The sequence below is a fragment of the Varroa jacobsoni genome, unplaced genomic scaffold (assembly GCF_002532875.2).
Source record: "Varroa jacobsoni isolate VJ856 unplaced genomic scaffold, vjacob_1.0 contig00015, whole genome shotgun sequence".
Lineage (NCBI taxonomy): Eukaryota > Metazoa > Arthropoda > Arachnida > Mesostigmata > Varroidae > Varroa > Varroa jacobsoni.
This window is the reverse complement of record NW_019214397.1, coordinates 272,747-295,252: the sequence shown is the minus strand read 5'-3', so window position 1 is coordinate 295,252 and position 22,506 is coordinate 272,747. Positions and strand designations below refer to the sequence as shown.

The 22,506-nt window shown below is 39.3% G+C and overlaps 3 protein-coding genes across 9 annotated transcripts; 2 read left to right on the top strand and 1 right to left on the bottom strand.

Moving 5' to 3' along the window:
- Positions 1-7,396, bottom strand: LOC111270611 (Nucleolar protein 14 homolog l(3)07882). Of its 6 annotated transcripts, none has more exons than XM_086972545.1 (7): positions 7,379-7,396; positions 4,487-4,643; positions 3,994-4,239; positions 3,243-3,439; positions 2,573-2,970; positions 2,038-2,261; positions 1-1,855 (listed from the first exon to the last, which is right to left on the bottom strand). In XM_086972545.1, exons 2-7 carry the CDS (start codon positions 4,595-4,597, stop codon positions 479-481), a joined length of 2,553 nt encoding a protein of 850 aa, XP_086828671.1. In that variant the 5' UTR covers positions 4,598-4,643; positions 7,379-7,396; the 3' UTR covers positions 1-478. The 6 variants fall into 6 exon arrangements, with proteins under 6 accessions (XP_086828671.1, XP_022706650.1, XP_086828672.1 ...); XM_022850915.2 differs by lacking the exon at positions 7,379-7,396 and adding an exon at positions 6,417-6,554; XM_086972546.1 differs by lacking the exon at positions 7,379-7,396 and adding an exon at positions 6,417-6,431 and having other exon boundaries at positions 4,487-4,646.
- LOC111270612 (UDP-xylose and UDP-N-acetylglucosamine transporter) lies at positions 6,082-12,684 on the top strand. 2 transcript variants are annotated; one of them, XM_022850918.2, is made up of 4 exons: positions 6,082-6,201; positions 9,453-9,835; positions 10,252-10,456; positions 11,050-12,684. In XM_022850918.2, the coding sequence occupies exons 2-4, from the start codon at positions 9,471-9,473 to the stop codon at positions 11,524-11,526; spliced, it is 1,047 nt and encodes a 348-aa protein (XP_022706653.1). In that variant the 5' UTR covers positions 6,082-6,201; positions 9,453-9,470; the 3' UTR covers positions 11,527-12,684. The 2 variants fall into 2 exon arrangements, with proteins under 2 accessions (XP_022706653.1, XP_022706652.1); XM_022850917.2 differs by lacking the exon at positions 6,082-6,201 and adding an exon at positions 6,924-7,290.
- A 3,457-nt stretch (positions 12,685-16,141) lies between these two features.
- LOC111270607 (uncharacterized) lies at positions 16,142-20,727 on the top strand. The gene is made up of 4 exons (XM_022850911.2): positions 16,142-17,353; positions 18,177-18,785; positions 19,127-19,482; positions 20,057-20,727. The coding sequence occupies exons 2-4, from the start codon at positions 18,466-18,468 to the stop codon at positions 20,173-20,175; spliced, it is 795 nt and encodes a 264-aa protein (XP_022706646.1). The 5' UTR covers positions 16,142-17,353; positions 18,177-18,465; the 3' UTR covers positions 20,176-20,727.
- The last annotated feature ends 1,779 nt before the right edge of the window (positions 20,728-22,506 follow it).

Below are 22,506 nucleotides of genomic sequence, written 5' to 3'. Positions count from 1 at the left end.
TCAGCTTAAAATCATTTTGAAGAGACGCTCCCAAAGGCCACTCTTTTTATTTTATTTATTATTTATTTCACTCTCTTTCGTAGAAGAAAAATGTGGTTGAAAACGTATTTTGTTGAGTCACACATACTATACGGTAATATGTGTCGATGGGGGCTTGGACCAGAAGTACTTGTCTTTTTCAACTAAAAGATTTTGTTGTTCAAGCCACCGCGCTGGTACCAAGCAAACAACACATTTTTATTCCCATATCAGCAGTAATACGTTTATTAAAGTACCGCTGGACGAGGATGTTTCAGATAACAAGGCGCTGAAGGTTAGCGTCAATCTTCTTGCTGTCGCTTAGCTATTTTATACAGTCCTGTCTTCGAGTGAGTTCCATTCCAGAACTACTGTATTAAATAATTGTCATATATAAATACATGCTTTTACTATTCACGCTGCTAACATCGTATGGACATTGTTTCAATTTTCGCACATTCTACTTCTTTTTGCCCTTTAATTTCTGTAGTGAATTCAGCTCGCCTTGTTGGGTTGCCAGTTCGCCGAACAATCTCTTTACTTTCATCTTGCGGTCATGGTCGAGACGCAACTGTTCCTTCAGTTTATGATGCGCAATAAACTGATTATCTCTCCGTACTTCTCGCATAGCACTCTTTAACTCTTTCTTGTATTTGGCCTGAAGCTTCTTTGTTTCTACCTTAGCACCTTTAGAATTATTGTGCACTTTACGCAACAAGTCCACTTTTTCTTCAATTAACGGCTCATACATTTTGAGCATCTGCGGTCGGCTTCTCTTGCGACAAAGCGGCCCTCGAGGGCGATCACGGGACAGTTTCGTAATCACGGTTGTAAGCAAGCTCTTGAGCGACTCCGGATAGTAGCTACTCTCCAATTTGCCAAGCCTCTGGTGAATCGTACTGAATACCTCTGCAAAGGAAGGCACTTTGGAAAAAACGTCTGCAGCAACGTTAATCAAATTGAGCAGACCGAACATAATCTTGCACCTCACTGTCCGAGGCAGTTCCAGATCTCGTGAGCAATATAGATCCGAGAGGCGGAGCCGTAGATCTTGTTCACGAACGACACCGGAGAGTGTTAAACGCTGTGATTCGTTGAGCAGTCGCAAGATAAATGATATTACCTCAGGGACGTATTTTTCTCCAAAAGCGACGTACTCAAGCATCAGTTGGGCCAGAAAAATGCCACGTAACATATTTCTTCCATCATTCACTCTGCAAGTAGTTAATAGATGGGCCATGCACAGCAATGCTGGCGTAGCTACGGCATGCTTCTGGTCAGACGCTGAGAAGCATATGCTGATTAGCTTGAACATAATTAGTCGTTCAAGACCAGGAAAACTACTATCCTTTTTCGGTCCCTTTGAACGTTCACCCCGATAAATATTTCTAACAATTTCAATAAAACTTCGAGCAGACGCCACTGGAGACATTTCTGTTAACCGATAAATGTGTACAACAAGTCCGTTTACTAGCTGTAGCACGCCCGGTGGTAAAACTCCTCCATCGCCAATCGGTGCCTCATCAAGAACAACAAAGATTCGATCTATTAACAATCTGAGAAAGCCTTCAAGACGACGCTTGTTTCCCTCATGCAGTGAGGGTGCGTTTCCGGTTATGATTCTCTCGACGATGATTAACTCTTCCGTGTAGGTTCGATTTTGAATAACCGTATCAAAAACATCCATATTTTCTGGCACGGCGATCAAATACGGAATGTCGTTTGTCAGCGCTTCTAACGAAATTGCTGCAGTTGTCGCCTTTCTTGGAATTCTAACGCTTGTATCTCCTTGAGTCGTAGCCTGTGCATTACTTGTTATCTCGTCCTCCGAATCACTCTGAAACGCAAATTGTAGCATTGAAGGGAAGTGCGTTAAATAAAATAAAATTAAGACCGCATAAGTGCTACAGAATTGTGAACCCGACAATTAAAAGAGAAACGGTCGCTATATTTAGGTTTACAACTATGTGTAGCGAATAAACGTAACTGAATTGAATACCCTATCTATGTTCCGCACACCTTTAAATCATCGTAGCTATCTTCGTCCTGTTCTTCTTCACCGTTATCTTCCTCACCGTCTTTATCTTCTGGCGCAGTATCACTTTCACTACCATCTTCATCACGTGGCTTTTCTTCATCCTCACTATTTTTAACTATTTCATCAGCATCTGACCCGGCATTTTCGCAGCCGTTGTCATCATCAGTACCAGCCTCGCCATTCGGATCTCCATCATCATTATTATCTATACGAGAAATTATTTTTAATAATTTAATAGCTTTCTTTTAATAATTTAATAATTTATAAGGCAATGAGCAACATTTATTCCCAGGCTGATGAAAGAGTTTACGCAATTGATTGATATACCCATGGACCTTTTTTATTAACCTTTGGCTTCATTATCGCGCTAGCCTTATTTAATCAAACAACTAAATACATAATTGTATCTGCTATTCATGAAACAGATATGGCATCAAAGAACTTTGCTGTGAACCCCGTTATTATTAAAGCTTTTCTGAAAAGCCATACTCCTGTATGCATTATCACAGAACTAACCTTCTATCGCAAATCCATCGTCGAGGTCATCTGCACTGCGGTGCTTTGCAGCTGCTCGCTTTGAACCGTTGGAGTCGTCTTCGCCACGAGCGCGAGCCAGACGTCGACGTTCGAGCTCTTCCAGGCGTTCTCTTTCCTCTTTAGCAACTTCTTCAGGGTTTTTGGTGCGATCAGTAGCTATTCCAGCACGTGGCGCATATTGTAACTCGCTTACAAGCATATCGAATACATCTGAAGCGTCTTTGTTAGCAACACGCTTATCAGAACTTGCCTGGCTCTTCGCTGATGCACCCGAACGTACGCTTGCAAGCAGCGAAGACACATTCTTCCATTTTAAGTCAAGCGCCTCCGTCAATTTCACATTTTCATCGACTTCGATTTGACGTTCGTGCTTCAACCTAAAAAAATATAGAATCAGCTTAGTTGGTTGAAACAAAGCGCCTTTCAAAATTCGTTTTAAAATATGTTACGTACACTTTGTTCAAAAAAGCATAACAGTCAACTTGAAAAATAAAGTATTAGAGCTTTTGCGAAAAAAACTGTCACCAAAAATATGTAATTTCTTCCTTAATTTTGGCGGAAGTTAAGTTTCATATTGCGAAAAGTAGGCACTCTAGCGACTCTGTTTCTTTTTCATTAAAAAAAAAAAAACGTGCGGCTAATCACAAACCGTTTGGTCTCTGCAATAAGTTCGCCGATAGCGCGCCTTCGACTTTCCTCTGTTCCCTCTGCTTTCGTGAGGAATCCTCCGAAATGCGCTTTGCCCACAAAGGCCGCATCCAATTTATCATAAATATCTTCGTCATCCGATCTTGGGTCATCTGCTGCGTTGACGTCCTCAATTGACTGGCCTAAATGGGTAAGGACCTGCAATGTATAACAAACAAACTTAGATAAGCACTCTTATTTTATACCCTATGGCCCCAATAAACATTTAAAAAGAACGTTGAGAATTTTTGCTAACATATGGCCCACCGAAGTTGTGAAAGCTAGCTCTGTTGATGACAAACATAATAAAACCTGCCCATAGATAAAAAGACCGATTAATGCTTAATAAATGCTCGAATAATAAATCAGCCAAAAACCTATAATTGTGTGAAATAAACAATGATTTTTAGAATACATCTACAGTATAATGACTTAGGAAGAACCTCAATGACCAAGCTTATGCAAAAGACAAAAAATAGGTGCTAAAAAAAATCTATTTTTCCCGATTTTTGCCATAAAATCACATAATATCTCCACAAGGACACAGTATTTTTTTTTGAGAAATATCGCAATTTTGGTTTTGTTTAATTGCTTAGTTCCTCGAGTACATCCATTGACATAGAATTTTTAAGGTTAAAATAAGGAAAAAGGATTCTATTAATTTCCGTCAGCACAAGATCGCTTTTTTCGACTTGATAGATATTTCTTCTAACCTCATCGTCATTCAGATTAAAAAGATTCCGCTTATTTTTACGGGTGCTCTCTCGAGCAATCCGCCGGGCAATCTTTTCGTCAGGATCAAGATTAGCATCTCCTTCGCCGATTCTCCTATCCAATAAAACATTGTCTTTGTTGCGGTGAACATATTCTTTAAGCAGGGTCTCCTTGCGTTTTAAAATCGCGCGGTCCCGAGCTACACCAGGCAAGCCGCGCTCACATTTGAATTTCCGATTGATCACCTAAATTCCAGAGCGAAAAGACTTTACGTTATCCACACAAACGAATCAGATACAATGTTATCGCTGTAGTGGTGAGCGATTTAATTTATATTGTTTTGTAGTCTGATAGTAACCAGTGTTTTTATTTCACTATTAGAAAATGTAGTATATCATTAATTTAAAAAAATAATAAGTATTATGCTTTCCTTTATCACTGTCTCTCTTCATATTTCACTAGTTTTACCATTCTAAGCAGCACTTTAATTACCTGGTGTTTTTGTCGATTAAGCTTTACTTCAAATGGATTCTTTTTTACATCTTTTTTCGGCTTAGTCTGGTTCACCCGGTCAGGTAAAACCTTTTTCTTGTGTTTTGCCATTCCTGTAGATTCCGCAGACCGTGTTACGAAAAATCACGCGCTCAGTCTTCTTAAACGAGGACGTTTAAAAACACAATTTAGCTATGGAACTCGTAGATCACAAACACATACTAACGGACGCGAAATTTTACAAACTAAAAACAACTCCGATTTCCATACCAGTTGTCTTTAAGTATACTAACATGCGCTTCGCCAATGCTTTATCGACTTCTACATGTTAAGTGTATCAATGGGCCACATAGTGGATTGATTGTAGCATTTTATCTGTTTCTCAGCTGAACAGGTTTTGTCATCATTAATCTAAAAATCATTAGGGTATAATTGCACGACACCATAGTCCATAAAAACGGCTCACCGATTATTGACAATACAGTCCCATATCGAATACTATCAAAAGAAGAAACTCGACATATGAAAAAGCACACACGTGCAGAGCTCATGTGGCAAGGGAAAACCTAAACAAAAAACACCAAACGCAGTAGTCATCTGCTAGTCACCAACAAACAAACTTTAGCTGCGCTTTTGGGTGTCCGGAATGAAACTCGTCGTTCTCATTCTAGACACATCTCTTTCCCTCAATAAAGGATGCTAGCATGTTTAGCTCATTTACCGCAAACATATGTATATATATATAACTGTTTGACTTCCGTTAACCTAGAAGATCTTAGCTTCTCAAATCTTTTACAAAAATCAAATGTTTATTACTTAAAACATCCTTCCAAAACAACATCGAACCATTGTTGGGTTTCGAATAAGAATTTTATGCCGTTCAACCAGTGATTGCTCTTTCGCACGTATATTTGAAGATAAGATGCAAAAATTTTTAGAGTTCTTGTTTTGTAAAACAACTACTAACTATATGAATGAACGCATCTCAGTCGGAGCCACAACTTTTCACGCTGTCTAGCAGTCGAAAGAGACAACGGGTGAAATTGATTTCGCTTCTCAATCCACACCACATGTTGTTTTGCACGTTTTACGTTGCCGGTTTCGTGTCCACTTACATTGGATTGGCCGCTTCCCCCTTATCGAATTTAGCAAAGGCTCCTTGCCTAGTCTATGCGGTGTCTATAGATGGAAACGGCACAAGAAAACATCGCAAACGTAATAATGCTAGGACCTTACGGGGCAATCATATTTAACTTATCTAACGTGTACCTGTATTAGTACACACGCGAGAAAGTGAGACGAACAGTTTCCAGATGCAGAATTTCAATAGTAGAAGCAACCAGGGTTCAACCGTACAAACTAACTCCAAAGTAATTTAGTCATAGTGTGATCCTTGCAATGCGTGATTTGATTGACTGCAGTAAATAAGAGCAGAGCCGCCAAATCTCTCAAAGGTGAATGCTAACGTGGTATATTGCTCTACAGAGGCGCAAGTACTTGAGCTTCACTGCCATGGCATCTTAGAAATAAATAACAGCGGTGACTATTATAAGGAAACTGAAATATAAAAGTGAAGAGTTTTTTGAGCTTGAGTAAATTCAGCTTGTGAATGGACACTCAGTGAAACGTACAGCTGATCTGTTTAGTGATTCAGTATTTACTCGACTATCGGCAGAAGCCCGAACCGTTTGACCTACCGCTTTGCAACACCAAAAGTAAGTAGTTCCATAATAATAATAGTAATAGTTACATTAGCAATCTGCCAGTTTACAAATATCACGTAATTGGTAGATAGTGGCCTTTAAACTCTTGTACTGGCGAACTTGTTTCGATCTACCCAAAATTAGGCAATACATTGATATGTTCATAAGCCGGCTTCCGTTAAGTGTACGAAGCAAGTGGCGACATGTGCAAGCTAATGAATACAAACCGTGAAGGTTGATTCCCTTTTTAGGTATCTGGTTTTCTCTCGGATACTACCAAAACAACGTTCAACTACGCAATTGTTCGATACAACTTTTCACGTTTAATTTACATAAGAATATTGAAAAATATAAGGATTTCATATTTTATTTAATGGCGTCTGCTCGTTATGTCAATTTGTTTTTGTGTAATATTTTTGTAAGAGTAGTTTATTGACAACCTGTTATGGTATGCTCGTGAATTAGTCTGCTTTGCAATGACGGCGCCGCCAGCCCAAGAAAAAATTACTGTGCATACAACGATCGTAAAAATATGAACCTTCTGATCATCTCTAGAGACAGAAACGTAGTTGTTTTTGTCAGTTGATTGGCTGGCCATAGGCTCTTCTTTTAATCCTCTACAATTCACTTTGTCTCCAGGCCATCCAATTCAAATGGCTAACAACAACATGCGCATAGCAGTCATTCCGAACTGGGCGAGGGAAAGGGTAGTTGTCAAGGGTTTCATTAGTGACATAACCCAGCGGAAGAACGCTAAAGGTGGGAACCTGGGCGTCAGTTGGTTGTTTCATTTCGCGCAACGCGCATTAATAGAGTTGTCCATGGTTGATAAACTGACGTAAGACAAAATATGACAGTTATAACCTGATACAAAAAGAGAAGTCGACTCTACACAAAATGATGGATTCAGACTCAATCTCACAGCCGGTCCTCAGAGATCGTAAAAACCATACGATCACTTGCAATGTTGCAAATTCTAATTCGCCTGGGCAAAACAGCGATGCAGATGGTGTTGGTGCTAATAGCAATGATGTGGCGCTAATGGCAAAATTGCAAGCGCAAGTTAGAGCATTTATTTCGCCCTCGGTCTATTCGATGCTGGTGAGTATACGAGTTGGTATCATAACTCCCTAAAGATATTCTGGTATAATGCATAACAATTTGTAGAGTTTTATTTGAGCGTGCTCACCAGGCAACGATGTTCGGTTACACGTATAAACGGTGGAAGAAGGCAACAGGGGGCAAGTAAACACGCAGCGTGACGTCGTCGTAGGAGTTTGTTCGCGCTTTCGGCTCAAAGAGTCGTTCAGCTGATTCAGTCCGTTTTCCAAGCTTGAAAACATTTTATTATCTAGAACATTTCTATTTTGTGATGGATACACGATAGGTGCTAGCACTTAAATGCTATCTCTTGCTTGGCGTGATAACTAAGGGATGGTGAAAGCAAGACACTAGTATCAGCTGTTTGATTTACCCCAATGAGAAGAGTCGACGAGCTATAGAGAGTATTTTTAGCTCGGACGCATCGGCCCTACCATATGGGTGGGTTGAAAAACCTATTTATGTAAGGGTGGCACTATGTAGTGCAGGCTCAGCGCTAGTTACATGAGCGTTGATAACAACAACGCTTACTGAAAGCGAGTCCCGTATGTTCTAAGTAAGGCTCTAATAGGGTCGACTTAATAGATTTCAGCTGAGTTAACTGGAAGTGATTTTTTTAAATAATTCATAGCTATCTGTGCACAAATTATTTATTATTAAAAAGTTGGCAAGCTACCAAGTACACAGAATGTTGCCATTACACAGCTGTTAGGTCTTTTAAATAGCTTCTTTGATTATCACTTACATAGTTGTAGATAAAAGTAAAAATAAGAAGGAAGTTATTATGGGGGTTTGTAAACATATGGATAAATGGTATAATAGGTGTTATCTTCTAGTGGTTCTTTTTTTCGCCGAACTCCTGTTTTTTGTAGACGCATTTTGGTGACAGCTTGATGGCAAAGTAGTGCAGCTTTTTTCTACTATATTAAATAACAACAAACTGCTAAAAAAGGAATGGACGTTACATATAAATGGACCTATTCTGTCATATGATAACATATTCGAAAGTTCGAAGTCAAATAAATGATAGAGGACCATTGCCCTTAAAGCATAACATCATAGTTGTATTTTAAGTAAATTGAAATTGTGTTATATCAAAAAATACTTATAAGCACATTATGCTTCGGCTGTCCCGGACGTATCTGGAAGGTCGATCATATGAACTTGATTGGTTTACTTACTAATGTAAAAAAGGGTTGCAATCAGGCATTATTTTTTTTGATTATGCGATTTCAAGTATTATTGCTTCCCTTATAAAAGATGTAATAGGAACTACAGTTGTTTCCTTTGGCAAACTCGAGCAACAGTTAAATTCGACTCAATTTACGCACCAAAGTAAAGATGCATAATAAATTCTTAGAAAATCTTAACCTTTCGTGGCCAGTTGTAGTGTTTTTCCAGCTATTTAGTACTGACCCTTACTACTTCCAATCTTCGTTTCCCTCAACACAAGCAAAAATGTTTGATGTGTAGTTTTTCTGCTACAGACAAAATAAGGACTTTACAAGTTAACGCCGAACTGTCACCGTCTCGGTACACACATGTATAAACACAGCGTCCGAACGACGTTGTTAGCGTTGATGCCCGCAAGTGAATCAGAACAAGCTCGAATATAGCACTAACTACCTGTATACATGTCGTAAACTTTGTACAAAAACATTGCAGAAGATCATTAAAGGTTCTAATCATTCTGCAACAATTGTCTCAATGGCGAAAAGACTGGGGTTGGACGAAATAAAAACTCAAATTATAAGCGCTCTATGGTATATACAAGCGATTTTCAATGTAATTTATGAGGACGCTTACGTGGCGATAAAGCAAAAATTTAAAGCCAGGATAAAATTTGTTGGTATTATAACCTCTTTTTTCTACGGTTACAGGGTGATTTTTTTAATGTGAAAAACTGTGCTAATAAGAAATGTAGTAATTTAAGTACGAGGCTAGAACGAAGATTAACATACTGTAGGAGCTTCAAATGTTTAGCGATAAGGGAGGCTGTGTCTGTATTAGCACAGCTAGAGACATTACTGTACAATATACTGTATTATATATACATATGTTGTTTTTTCAGTGTAAACTTTCTCCTTAGGTAAACTGAAGCTTTCTGTATTTGAATACCAATTTAAAGTGTTGTTTTCTGTTAATTTGTATTTTTTGAGCAGAGCAACCTTCGTCGAAAGATGGCATTAGCGTTTGGTTTAGACTACGCACCGGCATCAACTGTGGGCATGACGTTTGGCGCATGTTGCTCCAATGTCGTCTTTCTCGAACAACTGGTTAGGCTGGAGCCGGGCTGTACAACTTTGGTGACGTTTGCACAATTCGCCTTTATCGCCGTTGAGAAGTTTTTCAGTGAGACACGTTGCTTCCGAAAGAAGCGGGCTGTCCCATTGTCAAGATACATCGAAATGGTTGCGGTATTTTTCACTCAGAGTTTTCTAAACAACTATGTATTCAACTTCGATATTCCTATGCCATTGCACATGATCTTTAAAAGTGCGTCCTTGTTATCGAATATGGCGTTGGGTATCGTTATACTTAACAGGTAAGTTGTAAACTAACATAGTTCTATTGGGATGTTAGACAGACCTTTATTTATTTTTATTAGATAACCCTGTATTAGTGAAGAGCAGCACAACCTCCGTTGTTTCCGGTGGTGTCAGCATAGCATATATTAATGAATACAACTTGCCATACGTGTAACGGATAACTTGAAATCTGGATGCTGCTAATACGCAGGATGCCTGTAGGCCAATATAGACAAAATTTAAAGGCCCATCTCTGTATTCACAGAAGTATATATGGTAATTTGGCCGAAAGGTTAACTCAACATGCATATCTCTATCAACCGAACGGGGTATAACGGCAAGCTGAGATACTGACAACAATCGGTTTCTTCAAAAATCTACATAACGTTGTTACAACGAAAATAAGAATTCTTCCTTTTTTTTTTCCAATTAGATCATATTCGTTTCGAAAGTACAGCGCTGTAAGCCTTCTAACCGTTGGAATCATAGTGTGCACGATGGCGAGTGCTGCACCCCGAGAACAAATGGCTGACACAAGAAGCAGCCATCTTACCTTTTCTCTGACACAGATTATTGGTATAGCAATTCTGATTCTTGCGTTGTTGCTTTCGTCTATGATGGGAATTCTACAGGAAAAAGTAAGTCTACTTTGACAGCTTTCTCCAAATGTAAATCGGTTACATTTTGTTCGAAGTCCAGCTTTGCTAGATTAGATGTAAGTTTCAAGCGCATCCCGAACTAGGATGAATTATTCTTTAGCACTATAGCAGCTTTCTTTATAGGCTAAGCACACGTGAAGTTTGCAAGAAAGAAGACTGGAGTGTTCAGTGTACCTAATCAATATGTTTTGAAATAAGCGACCGCTAAATATTTATAATCTTGGCTACTTTTTCTCTAAAGCAGATGAAGTACCCATTTACTATAAACGTGTTTTAGCTAGAAATATTCGTTGCAACGACTCTGAATTTCGTACGAACCAACTTTGCTATGCTTTATATACCTGAAAATAAATAGTCTTCGAGCATACCTTTGTAGCGGGTGATACGTTTACTTCACGTCTGATACTGCTGCTCGTCACTGAGCATCGACGGCCGCCATTTCCCAACCTGAATTGCGCTTAATTTCAAACCTAGACCACGCCACGTGTTCCTCAGCTTACTAGGTAACTGCACCATTACTGAAACTACTAAGCTTATTTGCTTAGTCCTGATTGTTCTTACAATTATTGCAGGTAACAGCTGACTTCGGCAAACACCCGGGTGAAATGATGTTCTACATACACGCACTGGCACTGCCTGTGTTCGTGATGTTTACACCTCAGATGTGGCACTCTTTTAAAATTTTGGCCGCTACGCCCAGCTCGTGGATAACGTTAGGCCTGCCGACTGGTATCGGCTCATTACTAGCCAATATCTTGACACAGCACTTATGTATCACCAGCGTGTGTAAACTAAGTACCGAATGTACTTCGCTAACCGTTACACTTGTGCTTACATTGCGAAAGTTTGTCTCACTTGTCATCTCTATCTTTTATTTTGGCAATGAATTTTCCTTTCAACATTGGATTGGTACAGCTCTGGTGTTTATCGGTACGTTGCTATTTCTTGATACACCGCCGTCCTCAGGGCAAAAAGATGCGAAGGACAAGCAGGCGAAAGTCCTTCTCTCCAAAGTAGAAAAACAAAAATCTAGAGATAAATTAAATTGAATAATATATTTAAAAAATAATAAAGTTTGCAAGCAGAAAATACATATAGTGGTGTGTAGAAAACGTCGCTTCATGAGTTTTTAACCTGTGACGAAATAGAATATTAGACTATTTTACGTGGTAGGAGATATCTGAGACGGGAAAAGCAGAGCAAATATGATTAGCACAGTCCACTATTTGTAGTTGTTGTTAATAAATGCTGAGACATATAAAATAGTACTATCCAATGATCTTACAATTTTCTTTACAGCTCATTTAATAAATGTGTCTCAGCCATATGGCAAGAATTACGTGTAGGTAAGGTAGTGCTTGTTTGTAACAGATATATATATATAACTCTGAATGAATGAAAGTACACATTAATTAGTTAGTATTTTCAAAATCCTCATCTTCTAAACACATTCGAAAGTGAATTTAGAACGTATGACAAAACAGTGGTGAAAACATATAGAAAACCAGTTAAATGAAAAAGCTTGGACAGTTTTATTTAAGCAAAGTAAAACTGTATACAAATCGATTAAGATAACTGAACAGTCCAGATCTCATATAAGACTAGTGCACCTCCCAAAATGTGGTATAGGAGATAAGGTGTATACTGCATGCCTGTGATCATCACTATTTTTAAAATACTTGTTTACATCATGATGAGATACAGTCAATAACATAATACGATTACACAAATTCAGCTGACGACGACAAACAAGCTTATTTTACAACAAACAAGCCGTTGAAATGTTGAAGTTTTTACGCGACTATAACAAAACGTCATGTTGTAGGCAGCCAGCAATAATGTCTCTGATTTCCTATTCATGATGACGGAGTCGACTGCGCGGGTGCTACTCCTCAATCTAATTAATTTTAGCAATAAGATAGTAAGTATTAATTTGATATCACAAATTCCATATACTCCGTTGGATACCAGTACTTCCGGCAGAGTGAAGTTCAATTATGGCAAAAAGTTTCTACAGCCATATTCCGATAACCAACCTGTCTGGCATAAACTCAGATACGTATACGTTAGTTGTACTACAACAAATGTTTTTGTGTAGGATTTTAACATATGTAAACATTGTTTGTATATTATTTCATATGATGTATGGTATACAATGAAGCTACGACGCAAATAAAACTTGTTATATTCGCAGTTATACCATCTGATATGGCTATTTTTGTTTGTCGTTTATTAATTTTTAGATCTGGACACTAGTTTGTAATTAAACGTCATGCATTTTGGGTGGCTAAGCTTTTACTACCTCCTGAAATAGGAATTTGTAACGGACAGACTAAAAAATATCAAATTATTCATTACCACATACCCATCAAGACTATAGAGGCATCGTCCATTGACTTCCCAGTCCCAGTTTACGCAAACTCTAATCTAGATAGAAGCACATAAAACCATAGAAATCAGACGCTCTTCAATCAATATTCGATTGCATATTTTCTTTATAAATCTTGAAAGTGTTTCGTACATGTTTATCATTAGAACTGATAGATGGTATGATTTACAGGTAAATAATGGTCAGAGGTAAAACATTAGTATTAAGTATGCTATGAGGCTAATTGGCGGTTCTGTTCTACTGAAAGCTTCTTAATACGTTCATTTTCTTTATCTGGATAGACGTGTACATGGAAGACACCTCCAAGCGTCACATAGTTTATACGCTATCTATGTATGAACCCTTCGAATCATTACCTAGATATTTTTAATAAATACAAGCTTCGCAAAGGACTATACAGTACAAGTAAATCCTCTTGGACAATGTATGTGTTCCAAATCATGTTGACGGTGAATAGCCGTCGACAGACAACGTAGCGAAAAGGAGTATCCGTGGCCTCCACATAGTTCATCGAACTCTTCGACGCCGGTTGCCTAGTAGCTGAGATTGGTTGTAACTTTATTTTTCCTCTTGATCTTTTCTCGATAGCTAACCAGTGTCTTCAGCATTGTCGAAGATCAGTAAATCGCGCAGGTGTATGGCTTGGAACCTGTGTGTGCGTTCAAGTGGACGCGCAAATCGCCCCTCTGGTCGAAGCCTTTATCGCATGAAGGACATTTGCATGTATTCGTATGTGAACGATCGCGTCGGAAAACTTGCTCTGCACTGGCCGTATGCGGCTGGATATTAATATAGGAGACCGCCATGTGTCGGCGTAAACTCGACCCGTAATAGTGACCACGAGCGCGTCCGCTGCAGATTTAATGGACTGACTTCAAGTCGGCGTGAGCCTTCTTGTGAAGACGCAGGTGCGTAACGGACTTGCATTGTTTGCACTTGTGAGGTTTATCTGCTCGATGCACGCTTAGGTATCAGAGAAAAGACTCGAGGGGTCATTAAAATCTGCGGGGCATGTGTCGCAGATGAACTCCCCCTTGTCAGCGTCTACTTCCTTCCTTCATTTGAGGAACGCTCTCCGCATTTTGGACAGTAGAATGGCTTTTGGCTAATGTAAATTATTTTGGCGGTTATAATATCCTGCTCGACGGAAACGGTCTAACTGGCCACTCTATGTAAGATTTTATCTCGCTTAAAACATCATAACTTTTATTTACTCTAACTTTTACTGCGTTTGAGCTCTGGAGACAGCGTCCACACTTAGTGGTTGCCGCCTCAAGCGATGTCATCTCGTCAAATTCCTGAGATGACATCTGTAAGATGAACTGAGAAGTCTGCAAGGTTTTGGGTACTTCCATGTGTTGGATCCTTTTAGCATAGAACGTAAGAAATATGGAGAGTTTTCAATGGTTATAGTAAGGATTCCATTATTTCCATTAGTAACGGTGGTCTCCACTACCTAAGGTGGCCTCGAAGATTACGTGTCTCTATAAATCGGCCTCGGAATAACTCAGCGTTTAATGGCAGCAAATCAGACTATCAGTGACTGCTACTGTTAATGCATTTCGATCAAATGTCTTTGACTTGAATGAAATAAAAATTGTGACGATAGCAGTATTAGCATAAAGATCGCTAGTTATTGGACTTAGTTTTTCAATATACAATTCTAATTGCAAGTTATTTTTTACGATATGGCACATCTACACATATTCTATACATAATATTTTAATTATATTTCGAGCCAAATGTGATATTGCTATTTATAATGGTTTAACATTGATACAATTTAGTGATATATGTTAACAATAACGACCGAATTATACCCTCACTGATTCATGGACCCCTAACATATATATAACATACAAATAAGCATGTTTATATATTTCTTGCAGTTGATAGATTATCTGGTCTCGGAGAGCAAAGGTACTTAGCGCTTCATAGAAGCACGTCATAGAAGTACCGAACTTCGAACAGAATAACTAAACATAGGGGACGCTCTATTCACAGAAGCAAACTTCAGAGCAGCATCCATAGCACAAATGAGTATTTGAAATAGAGACGCTAAACATTGTAGACCGAACTATCCATACTGGTCTAATATCCCACAGAACAAAACAGATGCTGGATTTTTTGTGGAATACAAGATAAGTAATGAGCTTATTTTCGCAGTTTCTCGCTTTGTTTTCATTTAAAATTAGGTTAAGGGTTTTGTGATCTTTAACTGACGCTCGACTGTTTTGGAATGATGTTAGACGCTAGGAAAGCCATAAAGTGTGTAAATCCGGCCTCACAGCTGTGCAACCTCGATAATATCACCTAGAATAGAGTCCTCTTCTGGACTTGTTTACCAAGTACTATTGCTAGCGGTGCAATGTCACCGTGATAACTTACTGGGTAACATGTTCGCGTGCTAATCTTAAGGACACGCTGTGATTTAATCCCAACCCAGGCATAGATAGATACACTTCGTTTCGTGTTGGGGGTTAGCTGTCTGACGAAAGGCGATACTAAATGTAAAGACCCAGAGGTTATGGAGACGCACGGGTTTCTTACATGTGATGAAATATGGCTTATATACGTATTGAAACTTTTCAATGAGAAAGCACTATATAGTTACGTGCTCAAGCTTTATACCGCAGAACACATTTTTCAAAATCCGATAATATTCTTCATTGTTTAATGCCTTGAAGTTGAAACCTAATAGAAAATACACTCCACAATCATACCATTGAAATACTGTACCAAAGACTTATTCATGCCATTAGAACGCGTTTAAAAATTCATATGTGTGCTTTTCACTGTGTAGAAGAGGGTAAGTGCTAGATGGAAAAAGACGAATCGAGCTCATCGCAAAATGCACGAGGACCGTAGATAGAGAAGACATCTATGTCTAAAATGTCACACATAACTAACAGGCACATATATTAGGAACAGAATTACAGAGTTTGGATGATGAGGCAAATGAATGTTATCTATTGAACATTTCTTTTAACCTACAGTCTCTATATTAAGGCGCACCATTGAACCATTAGTTTGCTACGGCTATGAACTTACACACCGTCTACGTGAGGTGATTCATTTTTATATGGGCTGATACGCGTCACAACTTATATACATTAAAGCCATTGTGCCTTGTATGACACTACTCATATAGCTACATATAGCTTCACTATGTGATTAACTTGTCATAAGCATAATATGGTCAAGGTGTAACTATATGATTGATCCCTTAGCCCAGCTCCTGCTTCCGTTTGTCTTAATCCCAAAACAATGTTCCAATTCTCTACCGATTTATTTTAACTAGCAGCCATATTTGGTTTCAATAATATTTGTCTTATATGTATAACCAGATGTTTGCTTTTCATCCTAGATCGGAGTTATTTACTACATTTTTCATCCTAGCTGTGCAGTTTTCATTTCATATTTTCCGGGCTTTGACACTGGGTAGCAACTGCACAACTAGTTGTTCATCATTTGATACTGTTAAAGGTCAACAAAAGAACGTAAACAGAAACAGCATACAAAGTAAGATGTCTTCAGGTTAAAATGCTGGTCTGCGGCATAACTGAATAAGTTCTAGCAGCTGCGAACTTGCGAAGATGCTTGAAATCCCCTCTGTCCAGTGATCATGACTGTAAGGAACTCTAATTCTCAAGACGGCTATTAGACAATTATGAAAGCTCAGACTACGACACTTACGAGAAATCAATTTATTTGTAATAACCACAATGAGACCGTGTCCTTCGTTATTGAAGCTAATAAGTTACTTGGCGCTCCAGCATCCGTACATGTCAAGATACTATGTACATACATACTACTATGTTACACGTCAGGACAAAATGTTATGCAGTTCCCATAACTCTATATTATGAATATAATTAGTTCAAGCCACGCAAAAGGCTGGGGCTGCCAATAACGTTGAAACAACAAACTGTGGTGGGTACAACAAAGACAGGTACAGATCATTGTTGAGTATGTTGTCGTATTCGAGAAGCCCGTTACAGGATAGCGTTTTTTGAGCTAAGGGACTATGTATATTTGTTTCAAATGTTGTTTGTTGAAGAATTGAAGAACAAGAATTGTTACAGTTTATCAACAACAGCAATGTATGTTCAAATCTACCCACGAGCTAAAAAAAGCTTTCAGCAAAGTGAAATTCGCTGTGTTTTATAAGACGCCGTTATACGTCAATAAATATAGCGACATCTGGTGCTGTTGGGCTAAGTGTTTGTTGTTATCGGCCAATGTTCACAAGATGACGTAACTTGGCCTAGTGTTGTTTTGTGCTCGACCGATTTGCCCAGGTCGGTAGGGCCCGTTCGAAATTGAGGCAGCGATCGAGTCAATGTGGTGGTATTTATTGTTATTTCTAAGAAGCACCATGGTCGGTAATTGATCATCCCATCAGCCACTTGTGCTAGCTAAGGCTAAATATCCAGTGCAGTAACCACCCGCTGCAGATGCTGTTATTAATCCATTCAACATTCCCCGTAAGTGCAACTATATATTCAATCCAATGAGGATATGACAATTTATACATTTAAGTAAGAGATTTACCTAGTCCTCTTTGTGGGCATCAACGCTTGCTCATGCAGATTTAAGTTAGTAGATGTTATATAGTATAGCTTCCTTTATTCACACAAATATAACGTGATTCAGTAATATATATGTATATGGTTCTGCGCGAAGTAGTTCTACTTATTTATTTAAAACAAAAAGCGTTACACCTCAAACCGACGTACGTTCAATTGCAAGCTCTATATAAAGGTGATAATATTTAGACGAATTCAGATGTAAACTGAGCTGCGCAAATTTATTTGTGGCTAAGATTGTAGTGTAGTTATAATGACAAATAGCGGAAAAAAGCTATTCAAAAAATGACAAATCTCAGAAATCATTAGATACCGTTGTTCGGCTATTTATTGCTTTAATTATGTCGGACGGTGTCACTGTAGGCAACGCTATAGAGTACGTGATTGATTGTTGATGTTTTTCACTTAAGTTTAAGTCATCACATAACTTCGGTTGGTGGTCCGACTGACATTTCTGATCAAGTCGACATTCTATGCTCGTTTTCTATGCTTATTTATGTATTTTAATAAAAAAAAATGTGTGTTCGGGACTAGGTAATGGAGATTATCTTACTATTCGAGAAGGTTCTCTTCATACAAAACAGTCAACTGAGTAGTGCACTATATCTCAACTCCAAACAAACCTGCTGTTCTTTTGTGATCTCTAATCACCTCGTGTGTGTTCGAAGAATGAGATCTGTTTTCAATTAGATCGGATGATCACTTTATGCTTACTTTTCAGTGCTTTTTCCAGTAAGGAAGCTAAATAGTGATTACGAGAAATTTCTCCAAAGACGGTCTCTTTCTACTTCAAACCACCAAAGATCTCCCGACATCTAAAAGACCACTTGGCGATCTGCCGTTCTAATTAGCAGACGACATTATTGGAAAAACGACAAAGTCTGATAATCCTCTTTCCTTTCGTTCGACTCGTGGCTGCAAACGTTACCTGCGAAGCAGCGTGAGCTGCAGGAATTTGGTTGTGTTTAACGATAGTGTGAGGTCCTAAGTTGCTGTGTTAACGCGGCACAATGTCAGTTGAGGCTGTATCCGTGCCCGATGCCGCCAACGATTCGGTTCAACAGATAAATGCAGACGAACCACAGAGCTCTACTCACGAGCTTCAGAGCAAAATCAGTAGCGACAACAAGGTCCATCACGTTGACGACAAAACCGCTCAAGACTCACCGGAAAAGAGCAACCGGGTAACGAACAATGCAGCAAACGCCAGGGCTAAATCAGAAAGCTCCAATGGCTTTAGTCCAAGCGCCAAGCAGGGCTCTGAACATCAATCGGAAGGTACACACAAGGTTGAGTTGATAGCGAAGGATCTCCACGCGACAGTAAAATGGTGAGTTCTATTCGGCCTTCAGGTGTGACTCTGTAAGAAAAAATAACACTTTACGTGAATAGCTTTCAACCTATAAAACAAACTGTACATGAACTGAAACCCGTACTTTTTGCAAAATGGGCGCTGGCACAATAAAACTACCAATTGTACCTTGCTTTAATTTGTCAGATGCATACGTGGATTGATTTTTTAGTGCTCTTACTATGCCTTAACAAACGCCTCGCTTACTAAGCCTGTACAACCAAAACTTGCGAATAAGGTAAGCTTGCTTCAAATTATCCACCTAAGATCTGGCCTATGTTATATCACACTTCGTGGGTGCGTCTTGTTCACTTGATCAGGTATAATGGGCAGATGCATTACGGTTTCCTGGTTCGAACGGATACCCAGCGCGAAGTGTTTGTACACCGAAATTCTATTGTGATGTCGGTTGGCGAACCTCCATGGCTTAACAGGAACCAGTCAGTAACATTCGACTTATGGACGCTGCCTTGTGGTCGCTTCGACGCAAAGAACGTTCGATCAGCCAACGGTCAACCCATCACGTTCGGCGATCCGGGAGCATCCAATCTGTCAGGGTCGCACAGGCCCCCACTTCAACACCAAACATCGCCAAGTAATCAGCATTTTCGTCGGCAACAGCCAGGATTTGCCTACGGCAGGCCCCAACTTCGTATGCCCATTCACGGACAGTACGGTACGTTTTCTATTCAAACGTCACCAAAAGATTGATGTCTAAGCCGGGGTGTTTTCGATGTAGAGCCGCTTGACGTCGCCGTAACATGATTGCCGTTTCCATACTGTCATGCTACTCTCGGGTAACGAAATTACTGGTCTGAATAAACGTAATTGTCTCATGCGAGTTCATGAGAAGCATAGTAGGCAGTTGCATGGGTCTTTCGATGCGGTGAGCGAGTCAATTGAAAGCGATTCAGCGCCTATTCCAGACACGATCTAGTGTCGAACGAAAGTGTCGCTGTCGGTATGCTTAGTCGCAGCTAGATTGGGAAGATACACTTACCTACCTGCAGCTAGACTGGCCAAATTTAAAAGTATTTAACGGCAGACAACGGACTATCATGAAGAAATCCTCTCCTCTTCTAATAAAAGCAACAATTGTTCATTTGTTCAGAACAGTAACAATAAATGAAAAATACAAGATTCTTATGTCCACATGCGGCTTGCCTACACCGAATTTCGATAACGAAGACCTTTGCGGAGAAACTTCACTCTAAATGTTATGGTGTACTTCTTTCTTTGGTTTCTTACAGGTTACTACTGTCCAGTGTGTGGTCGCTTATTTGACTATCCTTTATTTGGTGGTAGATTTCGCGGTAGCTTCAAACCTCTTGGCGGCATGAATAGCCCCAGAATGAGTGGGCGTACCTAGGTCTGTCGTGACCCATCAACAAACTCTTCTAAATCCTATGAGCTAACAGTACGCTACCTATTAACTTTAGACATAGGAACAGTTTGCAGTTTTTCAAAAAGAAGAAGCAATGGATGTGGTTTTGTAAGTTTCGTTCATGAAACTTCTTTTAAATTATCTTGTGTATTGTGAATACCTTTATCGAATTTTTAGCGGTAAACTTTTTGGTTAACGTATTTATATTCAGAAGGAAAGTCATGACAAAACGAAGGAAAGTAGCTCCTTCTCTGGAAAATAATTCAGTCCTTTAACATATTCGAGTTCCTGATCACTGCAGCAACAACTGCGTTGCAACAGACGCATTCGTTTCGCAGTAGGGCAAAGCAAAACATGCCGAGTTTGATGTAGCTTGTGGATATGTAGTGCAATAGCTGCTTAATAGCAGCCGGCAGTGATAACAAGGACGGATTTATTCTGGAGAGGGGAATTCAAAAGCCAGATGTCATGCGCGCGCTTGTAGCGTGCCTTATAGTTTTCAATTTAATAAATGTTCATTTTTGTAATACGATGGTCCTCGGTGTGTGTTTGCTGAGTTAGTTATTTACTGCATCTGCCGTATGGCTTTTGATGCGATTTTCAGTTTCTCTCACACAGATTCTTGTAGTGGCTTCTTCAACTAAACGACCGTACTGCTTTTAAGGAAATACTGCTGTTCACTAACCGATTGCCATTATCGGCACCACGACCCAGCGTTGGTATAGCAATATAGCTGAGGTATACGGCAAGAGTCCTTGAATTGATTAGGTATGAAGCTATATATCGTCAATCATACTTGAATTTAGGCTTTGTGGGTTTCTTTCCAATGTGGGTTAGTGGGGTCGAAGAAATGATTGATTTTTTTACCCAAGCTTGCAATAGATGGTAGAATAAATGTTGTCTCTCGTGGATTTCAGACTGTCTGTTGTCCCAGACGGGTTCGATTGAAGGTGGTCGTGAACAGCTATGGCAATAGGAATAGTCAACATGGGTTTGATAGGAGCCTTGATTTGGAGAAGCAGCAAGAAGCAGATTGTGTGGTTTTTCGAAATTATCTAAACTTACGGCCTTGCCATGTCATTCTGCGCTTAGATTTAATGGTTACTTGTCTATAACTTTTGTGCATAAAGACTGCTTCGTGCGGTAGAAGATTCGCTCGCAAAGACTACTCATACGCGCGTGCTCTTATTCTATTTAACTGGCAAAACAAATATGAAAGATACGCCAGGAATGAAACGTTGGGATTACGGCTTTTATAACCGCTTGTACCCTATTCAGCTAGAATTTCTAATTGTCTGAATACTTAATGTATAAGGCCGCTTACATGTATAGAATAAAATAAAAGGGAGTGCTTTTTTAGTTTTATCCACCAATAATAAAATCATGGTCCCCTTCGTATGAATTTCGTACGTTCAAAGACACTTTGTTAGTCTTTGTTTTGAAGGAACATGGAGCGGAACTTAGCTATGCCGCAAAACTGTAGACAAACTACCTTAAACCATTGGTGTTCCGCCACCCACGCTACGGTAAATCTATTCTGCAAGATCTGCAGTTTTGTTCCAAGCCATTCCGATCACGTAGTGCCGTACATCATCGTATACGTTGAATTTGTTGAGTGAACCATCATGGACGTGTTTGGAAAATAGGATGAATTATAATTTATGATCGCAAAGCCTTTTTTCCGATGGGAAAAATTGTATGTTCTCCTACTGACGTCACATTTGCGTGCTATTGCGTCCAAACATTGTTGTTTCGGCTAATATGATTGTTTTCATTTGCGATGCCTTCGATAGCCTCACTCCAAAAGAATAATCTGTGTAACGATCGTACTGATATAATTGAGCTAATACAATCGACTCATAATTTCAAACAACAGTCAATACTAAAAATTGAACATAATGTACAAAGGGCCTTGATACAGAAATCCTACAGAGAAAAACCTCCTGCATAAGGTCTGGGGACGCTGTCTGAAGAGTTTTTCCGAAGTCTGATTAATTACAATAAAAGCGTGAGGCCTGCAATGTCTCATATCGCAGCAGATGAGCAGGCGTACCCTATGCGTTCTAGAAAATCATTAAGCCAAGCCTTTATTTGGCCTGTTTGGTTCAATAACGAACTTAAGGTTAGTAGTATATAGTACGCCATCTCTTGTTTCTACCCATATTGCTATAGCTTACCTGGACAGCAACAAACAGCGTACGATCTGAGTACGAATTTGTCTTTGCCTGTTAGCGTCAACGATTCAGCGGGTTTCTTTAACCTTCCGAACGATTTAGTACTGCTCTAGAAACGGTATTGTTAACGTGACGCGTCTGG